Source organism: Orycteropus afer, unplaced genomic scaffold, assembly GCF_000298275.1.
Source record: "Orycteropus afer afer isolate SDZICR_OR568_19922 unplaced genomic scaffold, OryAfe1.0 scaffold00293, whole genome shotgun sequence".
NCBI lineage: Eukaryota > Metazoa > Chordata > Mammalia > Tubulidentata > Orycteropodidae > Orycteropus > Orycteropus afer.
Genome location: NW_006921880.1, coordinates 4167524 through 4185671, shown reverse-complemented (window position 1 = coordinate 4185671; position 18148 = coordinate 4167524). Strand labels below are relative to the sequence as shown.

Here is an 18148-nt window from a genome sequence, read left to right as displayed (position 1 = left end):
TTGAAACACCAGTGGCTCAGCCTCAAAACTCACATCAACATGTCACCACGGTAGAACAAACTGACAGACAAGTTTGTCTCCCTGTTGGAAACCTCTCATACCACCCTTACCTGGGTCCCTGTTAGAGTAGAACTGCTCAATAGAATTTTCTTGGCTGTAATATTTAAGGAAGATTAGAGATCACCAGATCTTTCACATGAAGAGCCAAACACCTACTGGGTAGGTTCTACCCACCAATCTTCACATTAGCTGCACAATGCAAAATGCTGTGTCATCCAGGCTCCTGTGACAAGATAAATGATGCTTCAATAGTGAGCCAAAGTCCATGCAGAAGGGATTACAACAAATGTACATGATTGGTCAGTTTACTCACCAGGATCACAAATTCAGTAGCAGGGAGTATTATAAACACTTTGGATTGGAAGTCCGTAGCTGCCTGAGTGAGAAGACAAGGCTTGAATGGATCTGGTCCTGGTGTTGGTGCTCTGTCTCTCCGTTTGGCTCCTCTTTTCACTCTGGACACAGAGCCATGGGAAAGGGAAGCTCCCACCTGGCCCCACTCCTCTCCCAATTATTGGAAATAGCCTGCAGATAGATTTTAAGAATATCAGCAAATCGTTAAGCAATGTAAGTATGCCTTATGCTCCTCCAGTGACATGCAGAGGGTAAGTCAATCAATGCCTACTTTAAAGTAAAGTATTCATATACATCACTACAAAACAAAATACTCCTTGTAGATTTTGCTATTTCTACTGCTTTTTTTAATCTGCCATTGTAAGAAATAGAGGAATGAAAAAAAAAAAAACATTATGGGAGAAGACAAATATGAAGATCATTATAAAATAGAAGCAAATCAATAAGGATTCCTAAGGTGGTGATGTGGCAGAGGGAGGGAGTATGGCCGCCCTTCATTGTTTCATAACCATTTCCTGTGATATTTTGGCTGAATGTAAGTGGTGTTGGAAGAACTTGTGATTAGAGATTTCATCCCATAAATCATCTACTGTATAAGCCATGTATTTTGTCCAGATTATCCAGGAAAATTAAACTTTTCCATAGAAGCAAATTCCTACTGATGTCAAGGGAACAGCAGTGGTCAGAGAACTAACATGGATGAATGAAAGACAGCAGTCATCAGGGAGGCCATGGTGGTGACAGGGTCCTTCTGGACTTTGCACAGAGCTGCTGTCTGTGGCTTGGGAAAGCTGCAGGATGGAAGAAATGCTTGCTCCATGAGATGTGCCTGTCCTGTCACTGCCTCTGTGGTGCCCGCTCTCTTTCTGTGTCAGTAATACCCACGGATCACAAACTGCTCTTGCCTTGGAATCATCTGGGGTCCTTTTAAAAAATAGATTTTTAGTATCCATCACAGGAGCTCTGGTAGCATAGTGCCTAAGGCACTTGACTACTAACCAGAAGGCTGGTGGTTCAAACCCACCAGCCACTCCCCAGAAGAATGGTTGGGCAATCTACTTCCATAGTAATACCACCTCAGAAACTCAAGGAGAGGTTGCTAAGAGTTGGGTCTGACTCGACAGCACATAACAACAACAGCAGTATCCATCACAGTGACACTGATTAGAATCCAGTGGGAAGAGATTTATAGGTGATTCCAAATCAGTCTTCTGGATATTGGTCCAAAGGTGGGCACTGGGGACTGATAAATTACTCAAGTGTCAGAGGTTCAACCAGCAGTGGTTCAAATTTAGATCTTCTATTTATCAGCTGTGGAACACTGGGAACTAAATTGAAATTCTCTGCACTTCAGTTCCTCTGTTTATAAAGCGGTGGTGAAAAAAACATGCTCAGGTGTTTATGTGATGATTGGTTGTAATAATATGAGTACCAAATGCTCAGTCCATTCCCTGGCACATAGAGGCCCTCCTTAAATGGCAGCCTTAATAATAACCATCAAACATACATGTGTAAAATTCAGGAATACTTAAAGCGTTGTATAGCAAAATAAAACGTCACCAATACAATAACAATAATATCAGTATGAAACATGCACAGAATAGAGGAAATAGTGAATTCTTTTGTTAATATTTGCATCCACTTTCTTTTCCCAGTTCTCAAAAACCTATGGCCCTGTGTTCACTCTGTATTTTGGCATGAGGCCCACAGTGGTGTTGCACGGATATGAAGCAGTGAAGGAAGCCTTGATTGACCAGGGAGAGGAGTTTTCTGGAAGAGGCAGTTTCCCACTGACTGAAAAAGCTAATAACAAACTTGGTAGGTGGGCGTGCCTTGTGGGGCGGAGATTGGGGTTGGGAGGGGTATAGAGGGGTGTAATTAGGTTAGCATCCTCCTCCTTGACTCTCACTCTACTTTCTATTATTCCACCTGATAGGAATCATTTTCAGCAACGGAAAGACATGGAAAGAAATTCGGCGCTTCTCTCTCATCACCCTGCGGAATTTCGGGATGGGAAAGAGGAGCATTGAGGACCGCGTTCAGGAGGAAGCCTGCTCCCTAGTGGAGGAATTGAGAAAAACCAAGGGTGGGTGATTGGCTACTCTATCTAGGACCTTCACAGAACACTGTTCTCTAGGGGCGTCCTTGGAAGCATTTCGGGGCATTCAAGTCTTCCTAGTGCATGAGGACTCAGCCTCCAGGGGGAGGAGCGACGGTTTGAAGCCGAGCAAGGGAGCGTTTCTGCACCTATGCCGTGTGTGTGGTGCGTGATTGTATACCTAATGGGCATGTAAAAGACTCTTTGAATCTTCCTCTTCCCAGGCATAAAGACAGAAAATTTTTGAGTCTCATTTTCTCAAAGGTTAAAGAGCATAGTATTATTGCAAGACACTTATTCCGGAACATTTCACTGGGAAACACTAGTCAAGAGGACACTTTGGGAATGACCTTATCACACTGCTAGGAAACCTAAAGCAAATGCCCTTTGCGGTCTGTCACTTTTCCTTGGCCTATCTGTGTGTGGTCAGCCTCACTGACATGTCTGAGAGCTTCTTTCAAGGCCCACACCTGCAGTTCTGACCAAGAAAGGTCAGAACTATGGTTTTCATTGTCCAGGCATCTCTTAGCACAACTCTCATTAATTGTGATTTCTCTGTAAATACAGAACAATTTTTAAACTATCACCATGAATTACTTGAAGGTACTGACTAGTAATTGTACTGATTGATATTTTTAAGAAAATGTATGCTAGGAATAAAAAATAGGAGCTCTGGTAGCATAGTGCCTAAGGCACTTGACTGCTGACCAGAAGGCTGGCGGTTCAAACCCACCAGCCACTCCTCGGAAGGTAGGTTGGGCAATGTATTTCCATGGTGATATTGCCTCGGCAACCCAAGGAGGGGTCGCTTTGAGTCAGGGCCGACTCAACGGCACATAACAACAAGAATAAAAATGTATGGTAATAATACGCATGATCTGCAAAATGCACATATGCAGTATATACAATGATTTACTTAATTAAACTGCTACTTCTTTACACTGTCTTCCCTAACTGTAAGTTGACTTGCTTCAGATTTGCTTATTTTTCCCCCCATCTTGGCTTTTAGGTACAACATTTATGTATTATTTATTTCCTTCTACCATCTCTACTGTAAAGTGTTTAGAACGTTGACTCTAATTTTCAACTTTGTTGTTGTTAGGTGCCGTTGAGTCATCTCCAACTCCTAGTGACCTAATGTACAACAGAAGGAAACATTGCCCCATCCTGTGCCATGCTCACAATCCTTGCCATCCATGAGCCCATTGTTGTAGTCACTGTATCAATCCATCTTGTTGAGGACCTTCCCCTTTTTCATTGACTCTCCACTTTACCAAGAATAGTATCCTTCTCCTGGGAATGGTCCCCTCTGACAACATGACCACGTAAGTGAGACAAAGTCTGGCCACTCTCACTTCCAAGCAGCATTCCGGCTGCACTTCCTCCAGGACAGATTCGTTAGCTCTTTCAGCAGTCCATGGTAGTCTCAACATTCTTCGCCAGTACCACAACTCAAAAGCATCAACTTTTCTTCAGTCTTCCTTATTCATTGTCTAGCTCTTAGATGCATAAGAGATTGAAAATACCATGACTTTGGTTAGGCACACCTTAGTCTTCAAGGAGAGACATCCTTGCTCTTCAGCATTGAAAGAGGTCTTTTGCAGCACATTTGCCCAATGCAAGATGTCATCTGATGTCTTGACTGCTGCCCACTGGTGTTAATTGTAGAAACAAGTAATATGAAGTCCCAGACAACTTCAATCTTTTCTCTGTTTATCGTGATGCTGTTTATTGGTCCATTTGTGAGGATTTTTGTTTTCTTTATATTGAGGTGTAATCCATACTGCAGACTGTAGTCTTCAACCTTCATCAGTAAGTGCCTCAAGTCATCCTGACTTTCAGCAAGCAAAGTGGTGTCATCTTCATATCACAGGTTGTTAAAGAGTCTTTCTCCACTCCTGATGCCACGTTCTTCATATAATCCAGGTTCTCAGATTATTTGCTCAGCATACACATTGAATAAGTATGGTGAAAGATACCAACCTAACTCACTCCCTTCTTGATTTTAAACCATGCAGTATCCCCTTCTTCTGTTTGAACAACAGCCTCCTGGTCTATGTACAGGTTTCTCATGAGTACAATTAAGTATTCTGGAATTACCATTCTTCTCAATGTCATCCATAATTTGTTATGATCCATACAATCAATGCATAGCCAATAAAACACAAGTAAACATCTTTCTGGTATTCTTTGCTTTCACCCAAGATCCATCTTATATTAGCAATGATATCCCTCCTTCCACATCCTCTTCTGAATCCAGCTTGCATTTCTGGAAGTTCTCTGTCAATATTCTACTGCAGCCGTTTTTGAATTGTCTTCAGTAAGAGTTTCTTGCATGTAATATTAATGGTGTTTTCTATATCGTTAATATTATATAGAATTATATAGAATCTTTCATATCGCAACTCGAGGCTTAAATTTTTTCTTCAGTTCTTTCAGCTTGAGAAGTGCGAGCATGTTCTTCCCTTTTGGTTTTCTAACTCCAGGTCTTTGCACATTTCATTATAATAAATGGCTTTGTCTTCTTGAGCTGCTCTTTGAAATCTTCTGTTCAGCATTTTTATCTTGTCATTTCTTCCCTTTGCTTTAGCTACTCTCCGTTCAAAGGGCAAGTTTCAGAGTCTCATCTGACATCCATTTTGGTCTTTTCTTCCTTTCTTGTCTTTTTAATGACCTCTTGCTTTCTTCATGGATAACGTTCTTGATGTCACCCCATAATTCCTCTGGTTTTCAGTCATTGGTGTTCAGTGCACCAAATCTGTTCTTCAGGTGGTCTCTAAATTCAGGAGGGATATAATCAAGGCTATATTTTGGTTCTCATGAACTTGTTTTAATTGTCTTCAACTTCAACTTGAACTTGCACATAAGCAGTTGATGGTCTGTTTCACAATCAGCTCCTGGGTTTGTTTTGCCTGAAGACATCGAGTTTTTCCATCTCCTCTTTCCACAGATGTAGTTAATCTGATTCCTGTGTACTCCATCTGGTGAAGTCCACATGTACAGCCATCATTTAAGTTGTTGAAAAAGTTATTTACAATGAATTAGTCGTTGGTCTTGTAAAATTCTATTATGTGATCTCCAGCATTATTTCAACTGGGATTCCAAATTGTCCTGGTTTTAAATTCCTTCAATCAAATGGAGGAAAAGGGAAGATTGAAAATTACACTGCAGCTGCAAATCACACACAAAGAAATCCCAAAGGCTTCCAAAATATCTCCAACACACTAGCTAAAATTAATTTTTTTCTCAAAGCTTAGAACCCTGGAATGTTTCAGTTTTCAGCTGAAATGGGACCTAGCAGAGGAGCAGCTAACTCAACAAGTGTCCTATCAATCAATGTCTTATCTTTTCTCTTTTTATTAAAAATCCTATTTTTATTTATTAAAATTCTTATTGTGATTTGGGTGACAGTTTACAGAGCAAATTAGTTTTCCATATAGCAGTTCATACACATTTTGTCTCATGACACTGACTGCAATTCCCCACAATGTAACAGCTCTCTTAACACTTCCTCCCCATAGTTACCTCTTCCTTGTGTCCTTCCCTGTCATATCTCTTCTTCACAACAGTTTTAAGTCATCCTGAATTATATCTGGGAGCTCTGGTAGTGTAGTGCCTAAGGCTAACCTTAGGCACTGCTAACCAGAAGAGTGGTGGTTCAAACCCACCAGCCACTCCTCAGAAGGAAGACTGGGCAATCTACTTCCATAGAGATACCACCTCGGAAACCCAAGGAGGGGTCATTATGAGTCAGATCCGACTCGATGGCAATGAGTTTGAATTACATCTATAAATGTGGATCTGTGGACTTTTTATATATAAAGTTTATAAATCATTTAATAGACCTTCCATCAAAAGAAAACATTTTCTCTGCTTCAATTTCTGTATTTGGAAAATGATGGAATGGACCTAAATAATGTCAGAGTTTAAAATTTACATTATACTTTATGAGGCAGGAGCCAACTCGATGGCAGCAAACAACATAATCTGTTGCTGGCTACACACAGCTGGAGAAAGATCTGGCAGTCTACTTCTGTAAAGATTTACAGCCTTAGAAACCCTATGGGACATTTTATAGGGTTGCTATGAGTCATAATCTACTCGATGGCAAAGGATTTTTTGTTATATACAGCAAAGTCCTAGAAGTCCACAGGAAAGCAGCATTTGCCCAAATAAATTAAATTTGGAGGCTATTTCAGAGTTAAATACTACTTCCTAGAGGAGTAATTCTTTTTTTCCATATGAAATGAAGAACTAAAAGAACTCCACTTACCAATTTAAACTTTTTTATTTTTTTTTTGCTACCTGTGAGTTAAGTTTGTGATAAAAATGTTTTATTTTGTATTTATTTTAGACAAACAAATGTATCCTCTTTCTTCATTTACATTAGTTTTTTTGACTCATACAACATGCATCGTTTTTACTTTTGTACATTTGTTCCTTCAGATACCAGAAATCTACATATAATCTCTCTCTCTTTAGTTTTTCCCTCTGCTGGTTAGACATACAGTTCTTTCAACTATTCATTACATATAAGAAAATGTTTCAGGTTCCTAGTGTTTTCTTTTTTCCTATATTAATGCATACTTGTCTATAGGCTTTGAAGACAGATGTGATTCTGCAGTGATACCCTGAACTTTTAGGTGCTTAAAAAGTAGTCTGTCCATGGTGGAACCACTGAGACTATGGCCCCTAGCTGCCCTTCAGGTCTGGAATTGAACCCACACCTGTGGTTTCCAGCCAAACAAAGTACAGGCATGTGAGTTAAACATTTACCTCGAGTAGACACACGCCCTGGAGAGAACAATCATGGGAGAAGGAAGGGCTGCTTATGCATAGGGAGACAGCTCAGGGGACAGGAGAGTATGGAGGGATGGACAGTGGGAAGAGGTAACTATGGGGAGGAAGTGGGAGGGGAGCTGTTGCATTGTGGTAAGCTGTGGTCAATGACATGAGACAAAGTATATGTGAACTGCTGTATGGAAAGTGAATTTGCTCTGTAAATCTTCACCCAAATCACTATATTAAAAAAAAAAAGTAGTCTGTCCAACTGGTGAAGGTGCAGAGGATGAAAAACAAAACAGCTGTGAAATTACACACATTAGTTCTAAAAAGAAAAGTGGGCCATTAGACTGTTTTTCCCCTCAAAAATAACTGGCACCTTGGCTTAGACAGGTCTAAATAAGGCAGTGGGTGTGAACAGCATATTTGAAAAACCATTATCAATGGAGTTGAAATGGAATGGTTAGTTCACGTTTAAGGGGAAAGTGATGTGTTCATTTATGAATACTGCTTTTTTTCCCCCAATATGGAAATTTCTAGGTTTTTGTTCTAGGTTGTTGTTAGGTACCATCAAGTCATCTCCAACTCATAGCAACCCTATGCACAGCAGAACAAAACACTGCCCAGTCCTACCTATGCCAGCCTCATGATCCTTGTTATGCCTGAACCTGTCATTGCAGCCACTGTGTCTGTCCATCTCATTGAGGGCATTCCCCTTCTTCACTGACCCTCCACTTTAACAAGCATGACATCCCTCTCCAGGAAATGGTTTCTTCTGACAATATGACCAAAGTAGGTGAGATGAAGTCTGGCCATTCTCACTTCCAAGAAGCATTCGGGCTGCACTTCTTCCAGGACAGATTGTTAGTCCTTTTAGCAGACTATGGTACTCTTAGCGTTCTTCTCCAACACCACAACTCAAAAGCATCAACTCTTCTTCAGTCTTCCTTATTCATTGTCCTTGGGAGCTCTGGTAGCATAGTGGCTAAGGCATTTGACTGCTAACCAGAAGGCTGGCGGTTCAAACCCACCAGCCACTCCTCGGAAGGAAGATGGGGCAATCTACTTCCATAGAGATACTGCCTTGGAAACCCAAGGAGGGGTCGCTATGAGTCGGGTCTGACTCAACAGCACATAACAACAACAACATTCATTGTCCAGCTCTCACATGCATAAGAGGCAATTGAAAATACCATGGCTTGGGTTAGGTGCAACTGAGACTTCAAGGAGACATTTTTGCTCTTTATCACTTGAAAGAGTTTGTTTGCAGCAGATTTGCCCAATGCAATACATCATCTAATGTCTTGACTGCTGCTTCCATTGGTGTTGACAGTAGAACTAAATAATATGAAGTCCTTGTCAACTACAATCTTTTCTTCATTTATTGTGAAGCTGTTTATTGGACCGTTGTGAGGATCTTTGTTTTCTTTATACTGAGGTGTGATCCATACTGCAGATTTTGGTCTTTAATCTTCATCAGTAAGTGCTTCAAGTCATCCTCACTTTCAGCAAGCAAAGTTGTGTCATCTGCATATCACAGGTTGTTAATGAGTCTTACTCCAATCCTGATGCCATGTTCTTCTTCATATATCCAGCTTCTAGGATTTTTCGCTCAGCATACAAGTTGAATAAGTATGGTGAAAAGATACAACCTTGACGCAATCCCTCCTTGATTATGAACCATGCAGTATCCCCTTCTTCTGTGTGAAATTCTAGGTAGATAGTGCTTAAAAGTTTCTAAAATTACCTTTACCTGTTGTCATGGACTGAGTTTTGTGTACCCAGAATACGTGTCAGCTTGGCTGGGCCAGGGAGCTCTGGTGGCACAGTGCCTAAGGCATTTGACTACTAACCAGAAGGCTGGTGGTTCAAACCCACCAGCCACTCCTCAGAAGGAAGATAGGAAAATCTACTTCCATAGTGATATCACCTTGGAAACCCAAAGAGTGGTCCCTGTGAGTTGGATCTGACTCAACAGCAGTGAGTTTGTTTCTTTTGATTTGGCTGGGCCATGATTCTCAGTGGATTAGCAATGATGTAAGGATGTAGTTTGGCAGTTATGTAATGATATAATAATCCCCCAAGATATGATCTGATGTGACCAGCCAATCAGCTGTAAGTGGATCAGGGGGGATTTAACACCCGTACTCAGGACACAGCCCTGATACAATATAAGGGCAGTTCCACCAGGTGTGGTCTGCATCACCTTTTAGCTTACAAAAGATAGAAGGAGAGAGAAGCAAGCAGAGAAGGAAGGACCTGACTACCACCAAGAAAGAAGAGCCAGGAGCAGAGGGCATCCTTTGGACCCAGGGTCTCTGCCTGAGAACTGCTTAGACCCATGGGAAGACTGATGCCAAGACACATGGAGATCTCCAGGAGATCCTCAGCCAACAGATGTTGAGAGGGGACAAGGACCTTCCCCCAAAACTGACAGAGAGAGAAAGACTTCCTCTAGATCTGGCACTCTGCATTTGCACTTATAGCCTCTTAAACTGTGACAGAATAAACCTCTGTGAAAGCAACCACTCATGGTATATCTGTTAGAGCAGCACTAGATAACTAAGACACCTGTTATCCGAAAGGCACTTTGTTTTATAAGTGTATTTCAACAGTATTTTTCAAATGTTTCTAATTCTTTTTTTTTTTTCTTTCTTTTTTCTTAATGCTTTAGCCTCAGCTTGCAATCCCACTTTTATCCTGGGATGTGCCCCCAGCAATGTGATCTGCTCCATTATTTTCCAGAATCATTTTGCTTATAAAGATCCAGATTTTCTTATGCTGATGAAAAAACTCAATGAAAACTTTGGAATTGTAAGCTCCCCATGGATCCAGGTGAGGCCAAAATCCTTTCTTCCTGAGAAATCATTTATGTTTCTTTCTCTGGCAAGTGCAAAATTCCATATGGACCAAGCTGTAAGGCTTGAACACAAACTTCATGTTTAGGGTCTATTATGGATTGAATTGTGTCCCCCAAAATATATGTTGTAAATCCTCACTCCTATACCAATTGTTATCATTCCATTTGGGAATGGCTTTTCTTTATTATCTTAATGAGATGATATTAGGGAGTGATTTAAGTCAATATTTTTAGAGATTTAAAAGAAATTAAATAAGCAAATGAGTAAGCAGCGATAGGAGAAAAGAGATGCCAATTCATATGAGAGTGACCTAGGAGTAGAAGCTCATAGAGAAGGGAACTTCTTCCAGGGCCAATAGAAAGAGAAAGCATTCCCCTACAACTGGCACCTGAACTCAGACTTCTAGGCTCCTAGACAGTAAGAAAATAATTTCTGTTCATGAAAGCCACTCATTTATGGTATTTCTGTTATAGTAACACTAGATAAATAAGACAGGGTCATGGAGTAAACATCAGAGAAAGATAACCCTGCCCTTTAGTTTCCAGATTAGAACACAATGCTCAGAATATAGAGCTGTCTTCAAGCACATGGGCTCCCTGTCCAGTTATTTTTGCACTAAACCCCAAACCCAGTTTCCATAAAGTACTCAGATTATATCTGAAAAGCATGCACATAGCAATCAATGGAGAGTTAAGGCCCTTGTTGAAAGACTTCCATTAACCACAAAGCTTGTCCTCCATTCAATACCTAGTGACCTCTTCATCAAATTACTTGGCAGAAATATTCTCATTTAGGATATAAAAGAGGGAAAATGTTTAATACTGCAGATGCTACCTAGAAGTGCTGATTAACATAGGGGTGTTTGATGCTTCAGTTGTGATTCTACCTGACAAAGAAGAGAAAATCATTGAGCTTGATGGTGTATAAATCATAAACATCACAATTTTGCCTTGTGCTGAGCAGGCACATCCTGCACTCTACCAAAAATCATAACTACATGATCTTAGGTGATCTTCTTGCTGTTCGGTGCCACTGAGTTGGTTCCGACTCATAGTGACCCTATGCATGGCAGAACAAAACACAGTCTGATCCTCCACCCTGCTCACATCACTGCAGCCACTGTGTCAGTCCATCTCATTGAGGGGCTTCCCCTCTTCTGCTGACCATCTACTTTACCCAGCATACCTTTCTCCAGGCCCTGGTCCCTCTTCACAACATGACCAAAGTACACGAGATGAAGTCTGGCCATTCTCACTTCTGTGGGGCATTCTGGTTGCAGTTCTTCCAAGACAGATTTGTTTGTTCTTCTGGTAGTCCGTGGTATATTCAATATTCTTTGCCAACACTATCAACCAAATCCATCCATTTTTCTTCAGTCTTCCTTACTCATTGTCCGTCTTCCACATGCACATGAGGCAGTTCAAAAGACCATGGCTTGGGTTACGTGCACCTTAGTTTACAGTGACGTCTTTGCTGTTTATCACTTTAAAGAGATCTTTTGCAGCACATTTGCCCTATTCAGTACATCGCCTGATTTCCTGGCTGCTGCTTCCACGGCTGTTGAGAGCAGATCCAAGTAAAATGAAATCCCTGACATTTTCAATCTTTTCTCCGTTTATTGTGATGTTGCTTATTGATCCAGTTGTGAGGATTTTTGTTTTCTGTATATTGAAGTGTAATCCATACTTTGATCTTCATCAGTAAGTGCTTCAAGTCTTCTTCACTTTCAGCAAAGAAGGCCATGTCATCTGCATATCGCAGGTTATTAGTCTTCCTCTGATTTTTTTTTTTTTCTCTTGTGATTTGGTTGAAAGCATACAAAGCAAATTCATTTTCTGTACAGAAGTTCATACAGAGTTAATGGAAGTCTTTCAACAAGGGCCTTAACTCTCCATTGATTGCTATGTGCATGCTTTTCAGATATAATCTGAGTACTTTATGGAAACTGGGTTTGGGGTTTAGTGCAAAAATGAATCATACACATTATGATTCATGACATTCATTGCAATGCCCATAATGTAACAGCTCTCTTCCCATGTCCTCCCTGTGGTTACCTTTTTACTGTATCCTTTCCTATGCATTCCTGCCCTCTGAAATTCTTCCTCCAATCTTGATGCTGAATTCTTCATGCTTGAGTGTTGACCAATTCTTTTGGTACCTGATTCTGTGTATACCTTCTATCTTCTTTTGATGCTTACTGTATCATTCAATATTTTGCCTATATAATCTTTTAATATTACATCTCAAGGCTGACATTTTTTCTTCAGTTCTTCCAGCTTGAGAAATGCCAAGAATGTTCTTCTTTTTTGGTGTTCTAACTCCAGATCTTTGTACATTTCATTATACACTTTACTTTGTTTTCTCAAGCTACCCATTGAAATCTGATCGACTGTTTTTTATTTCATCATTTCTTCCATTCACTTTAGCTACTCTCCATTCAAGAGCAAGTTTCAGAGTTTCTTCTGACATCCATTTTGGTCTTTTCATCCTTTCCTGTCCATTTAATGACATTTTGCTTTCTTCATCTATGATGTTTTTGACATCATCCTACAACTCATCTGGTCTTCAGTCATTGGTTTTCAATGTGTAAATTCTGTTCTTCAGATGGTCTCTAAATTTAGGTGGAATAATATGCAAGGTTGTATGTGGGCTCTCATGGATTTAATTTTCTTCAGCTTTAACTTGAGTTTGCATATGAGCAGTTGATGAGCTGGTCCACAACAGTGGTGGTATCATGATCTTAGAGAAATCACTTAATTTTCTTTTTAATAGTTTTTTTTTTCTACATGATATGCTAAGTAAGGTGTCATGGTAATTTCAAGCCACTCCCATTTCTAAAATATTGATTCTATTTCTGAGGCTGCTTGATAGAGTTAGAAGAAGCCACAACTAGCTTTGTGCTCCATATCAAGTTGTCTACTTTCTTAACCTATATTCTCATCAACAAAATGTGAATCACACTAATTTTATGCTATCCTTCATTTTTTTGATTGTAGGGAAGAATTGATGTAAAACAAATTAAAGTATTGATATTAAGATGTTCTTTTATACTGTAGAAATTATGTATGAGATCAGGAAAAAATTATCAGCTTTGATCCTCTGATCAGAATTTTCTCCCTTGAACCTTTCTATAAGCATAGAGAATTACTTTATAGGTACAGTAAAAGTTCCCTTCAAATTGGAGACCATATTTTATTCGTGTTTATAGGCCCAGTTTCTAACCAGGCTTACCATATGGCATATATGTGTTCATGAGATTTTATTATTATTATTTAATAAACATTTTTCTCTCTTTTAGATCTGCAATACTTTTCCTGTGCTCCTTGATTATTGCCCAGGGAGTCATAAAAAATTCCTTAATAATAATTCTTATTTAAAAAGCTATATTTTTGAGAAAATAAAAGAACATCAAGAATCTCTGGATTTCAATAATCCTCGGGACTTTATTGACTACTTCCTGATTAAAATGGAACAGGTAAAACACTAACAGATCAGTTATTTGTTTGCTTGTACATTTTGTGGTTCACTGAATAGTTCTGTACTCAATAGGGATGTTTAAATGATCAGGTAAGTAATGTTTTACAAGCCTTTTAATACCTATAATGTACACATACCTGCACTAAACATCATGGAATGATTTTAAACTGAATGGTTAAATAATTAGAGTACATGGACCCTGTTCTTTAGCTACTAATCATCAGCCTAATGAGACACAAGATGCACACCTGAGTTGAAATGGAAACAATTACAAATGAGTCAGAGAATACAAAATATCATGCCAACAAATGAAGATGGAAATGATCATTGCACACCGTGCATGGGAGAATGGGGAATATTTGCAATGAGGTACAGGATGGGGCATTTCAGATGCACTGAATGGAGTATACAGAGGTTCAGAGATGTGTGGTGGCAAAGAGATCACGTAGGTGGAAGAGAAAAGTCTTAATTGAGTGTAAGCAAAAATAAATGTCCACAGATATGGAGTTGGATTTTGATGTCTGTTAAGTAACCTGTAAACATGAATGGTGGCATGGAAAATTTTTATTTGACCAGTTAGATGTATGAGTGTACAGGAATCAAATACTTATAATTATTAGGGAAATTATGCCAGGAGTTATATCGAATTATCTGTAAGATGACAGTGAAGATCAGCTGGTAGATTGTTCATTTATTTAGACTTGGTCTCAGTGAGAAAGTGGACCACGCATATACAGAGGCTGAAATAAAATCGAGTTGTCTATCATGTCATGTTCTCAGAAATCTACAAAGAGAATTAATTAGGTACTGGCATGGATGTCAAGAAGCAATATTTTAGAAGAAAAGAAAAAAACTGAGAAGTGACTAATGCTGTACTTGGAAGGTGTGGCAGTTATGTTTTTGTGTCAACTTGGCTAGGCCTGGTTGAGTGGCTGGGCAGCTGGATGTAGTATTCTCCATGAGACTGGTAATCAACTCCATGATGGAATCTACTGGGAGCAGCTGAGTAGCTGCCTTTGGGTATGTGGTCTGCTTCCCGTATATAAGCAGGAGCTTTGGAAATGGTCTCTAGCTTATGGCATGCTTGGACCCTGCATGTAGCCATGTCATTGTTCAGCAGTCTGCCATGTTCTGCCAACCTTAGGACTTACAATGGACTTGAATTAATGGCCTGTTGTGTGGTTTGGTAACATTGGGACTATGCCTTTTTACTTGTCAACCTTGGGCTTGGCAGCCTAAGCAGCCAGCAGCTGTCTGAGTGAAGAAAAGCCTCTAGCTTCAGTGGGCTGGGAGCAGGAGGCAGAGCTGAAGCCCGAGGCTATGAGGGTCTTTGACCAGGCCCCTAGAGCTAGGCACTTTGGACTTGGACTTAAAGCCTCCAAATTGTAAGAACAAACTCCTGTTTGTTAAGGCCATCCCATTTGTGGTATATTCCCATCAGAGCAGCACTAGGGAACCATAACAGAAGGCTTTCAATTTTGCGTCAGAGGACGCCTGTTGTTGTTGTTTGTTATCGAGTCATTCTGTCTCACGGACCCAATACACCATATATATAGTGATCTACATATGGGATTCACCACTTGTCTCCCAGTTTGTCATACTGTGGTGGCTTGCGTGTTGCTGTGATCCTGGAAGCTATGCCACCGGTATTTCAAATACTAGCAGGATTACCCATGGTGGACAGGTTTCAACAGAGCTTCCAGACTAAAACAGACTCAGCAGAAAGAAGAGGCCATCCACTTCTTAAATAATTGGTCAGTGAAAACCTTATGAATTGCAGAGAAACACTGTCTGATATTTTACTGGAAAACTTTATGAATAGCCCTGAAATATTGTCCGATATATTGCCAGAAGATTATCCCTTCAGTCGGAAGGCACTCTGAATATGACTGGGGAAGAGCTGCCTTCTTAGAGTAGAGTCGACCTTAATGATGTGGATGGAGTAAAGCTTATGAGACCTCCATTTGCTGATGTGGCATGACTCAAAATAAGAAGAAATGGCTACAAATATCCATTAATAATCAGAACATAGAATGTACGAACTATGAATCTAGGAAAATTGGAAGTTGTCAAAAATGAAATGAAACACATAAAGATCAATATCCTAGGCATTAGTGAGCTGAAATGGAGTTGTTTGGGCCATTTTGAATCATACAACTATATAATCTATGCTGGGAATGACAAACTGAAGAGGAATGACGTGGCCTTCATCATCACAAAGAATGTTTCAAGATCTATCCTGAAGTACAATGCTGTCAGTGATAGGATAATATCCATATGCTTACAAAGAATACCAGTTAATACTAATGTTATTCAAATTTACACACCAACCACCAAAGCCAAAGATGAGGAAATTGAAGATTTTCACCAACTCTTGTAGTCCAACATTGACCAAATATGCAATCAAGATGTGTTGATTATCACTGGTGATTGGAATGCAAAAATTGGAAACAAAGAAGAATCATCAGTAGTTGAAAAATATGGTCTTGGTGAAAGAAATAAAGCTGGAGATCTCATGATAGAATTTTGCAAGACCAATGACTTATTCATTGCAAATACATTTTTTTCAACAACATCAACAGCTGCTATACATGTGGACTTCACCAGATGGAGTACAAAAGAATCAGATTGACTGCATCTGTGGAAAGAGGCAATGGAGAAGTTCAATATCTTCAGCCAAAACAAGGCCAGGAGCTGATTGTGGAACAGACCATCAACTGCTCATATGCAAGTTCAAGTTGAAGCTGAAGGTAATTAAAACAAGTCTATGAGAGCCAAAATATGACCTTGATAATATACATCCTGAATTTAGAGACCATCTAAAGAATAGATTTGATACATTGAACACCAATGACTGAAAACCAGAGGAATTGTGGGATGACATCAAGAACATCATCCATGAAGAGAGCAAAAGGTCATTAAAAAGACAGGAAAGGAACAAAAGACCAAAATGGATGTCATAAGAGACTCTGAAGCTTGGCCTTGAACCAACAGTAAATAAAGCAAATAGAAGAAATGACAAGATAAAAGAACTGAACAGAAGATTTCAAAGAGCAGCTTGAGAATACAAAGCCAATTATTATAATGAAATGTGCAAAGACCTGGAGTTAGAAAACCAAAAGGGAAGAACAACCTAATTCACAAATGGGTAAAACACTTGAACAGACACTTCACCAAAGATGATATACTGATATACAACAAACACATGAGAAACTGCTCATGATCATTAGTCATTGTTGTTGTTGTTGTTATTTGCCATCGAGTCGGCCCCAACTCATAGCGACCCCTCCTTGGGTTTCCGAGGCAGTATCACTATGGAAGTAGGAATGCCCAACCTTCCTTCCGAGGAGTGGCTGGTGGGTTTGAACCGCCAGCCTTCTGGTTAGCAGTCAAGTGCCTTAGGCACTATGCAACCAGATGCAAATCAAAACAACAATGAGATATCATCTCACCCCAGCAATAATAGCAAAGTTCAACAGGTCAGAAAATAACAAATGCTGGAAAGGTTGCGGAGAGACTGGAACTCTTGTGCACTGTGAGTGGGATTGTAAATGGTACAACCATTGTGGCATACTGTATGGCATTTCATTAAAAAACTGAAAATGGAACTACCATTTGACCCAGCAATTCCATTACTAGGAATATATCCTAAAGAGATGAGAGACAGAGCATGAACAGACATATGTACACCTATGTTCATCGCAAGACAATTCACTATAACAAAGAGATGGAAACAACAATCCTCACAAATGGACCAATGAGGAGCACCACAATAAATGGAGAAAAGATTGAAGTTGTCAAAGATTTCATATTATTTGATTCCACCATCAACACCAATGGTAGCAGCAGTCAAGCCATCAGATGACGTATTGCACTGGGCAAGTCTGCTGTAAAAGACCTCTTTAAAGTGCTGAAGAGCAAAGAGTTCTCCTTGAAGACTAAGGTGTGCCTAACCTAAGCCATGGTGTTTTGAATTGCCTCATATGCATGTGAAAGCTGGACAGTGAATAAGGAAGACTGAAGAAGAGTTGATGCTTTTGAGTTGTGGTGTTGGCAAAGACTGCTGAAAGTCCCATGGACTGCCATAAGAACTAACAAATTTGTCCTGGAAGAAGTCCAGCTGGAAAGCTCCTTGGAAGCGAGAGTGACCAAACTTCGTTTTACCTACTTTGTTCATGTTGTCAGAAGGGACCATTCCCTGGAGAAGGATATCATCATCCTTGGTAAATTGGAGGGTCAACTTAAAAGCTGAAAGCCTTCAAAAAGATGGATTGATGTAGTGACTGCAACAATGGGCTCGGGTATAGCAAGGACTGTGAGGCTGGCACAAGGCTGGGCAGTGTTTCGTTCCATTGTACACATGGTCGCTATAAGTCAGATACGACTTGACAGCACCTAACAACATAAATATATGGGATAGGGTGTAAGTGCCCCATAGGGGTTTCTAGGTTAATATCTTTGTTGTTGTTGTTAGGTGCCATCAAGTCATTTCCAACTCATAGTGACCCCATGCACA

General features: G+C 40.0%; 1 protein-coding gene across 1 annotated transcript in view; it reads left to right on the top strand.

Annotated features, from left to right (window-relative positions):
* The first annotated feature begins 459 nt into the window (after window positions 1–459).
* Window positions 460–18148, top strand: part of LOC103205897 (cytochrome P450 2C19-like) — a 43640-nt gene continuing 25951 nt past the window's right edge. The window contains exons 1-5 of the mRNA XM_042782365.1: window positions 460–627; window positions 2070–2232; window positions 2351–2500; window positions 9969–10129; window positions 13454–13630. Of these exons, the coding sequence (XP_042638299.1) occupies window positions 460–627; window positions 2070–2232; window positions 2351–2500; window positions 9969–10129; window positions 13454–13630 (819 nt within the window). The remainder of the gene's footprint in view (window positions 628–2069; window positions 2233–2350; window positions 2501–9968; window positions 10130–13453; window positions 13631–18148) is intronic.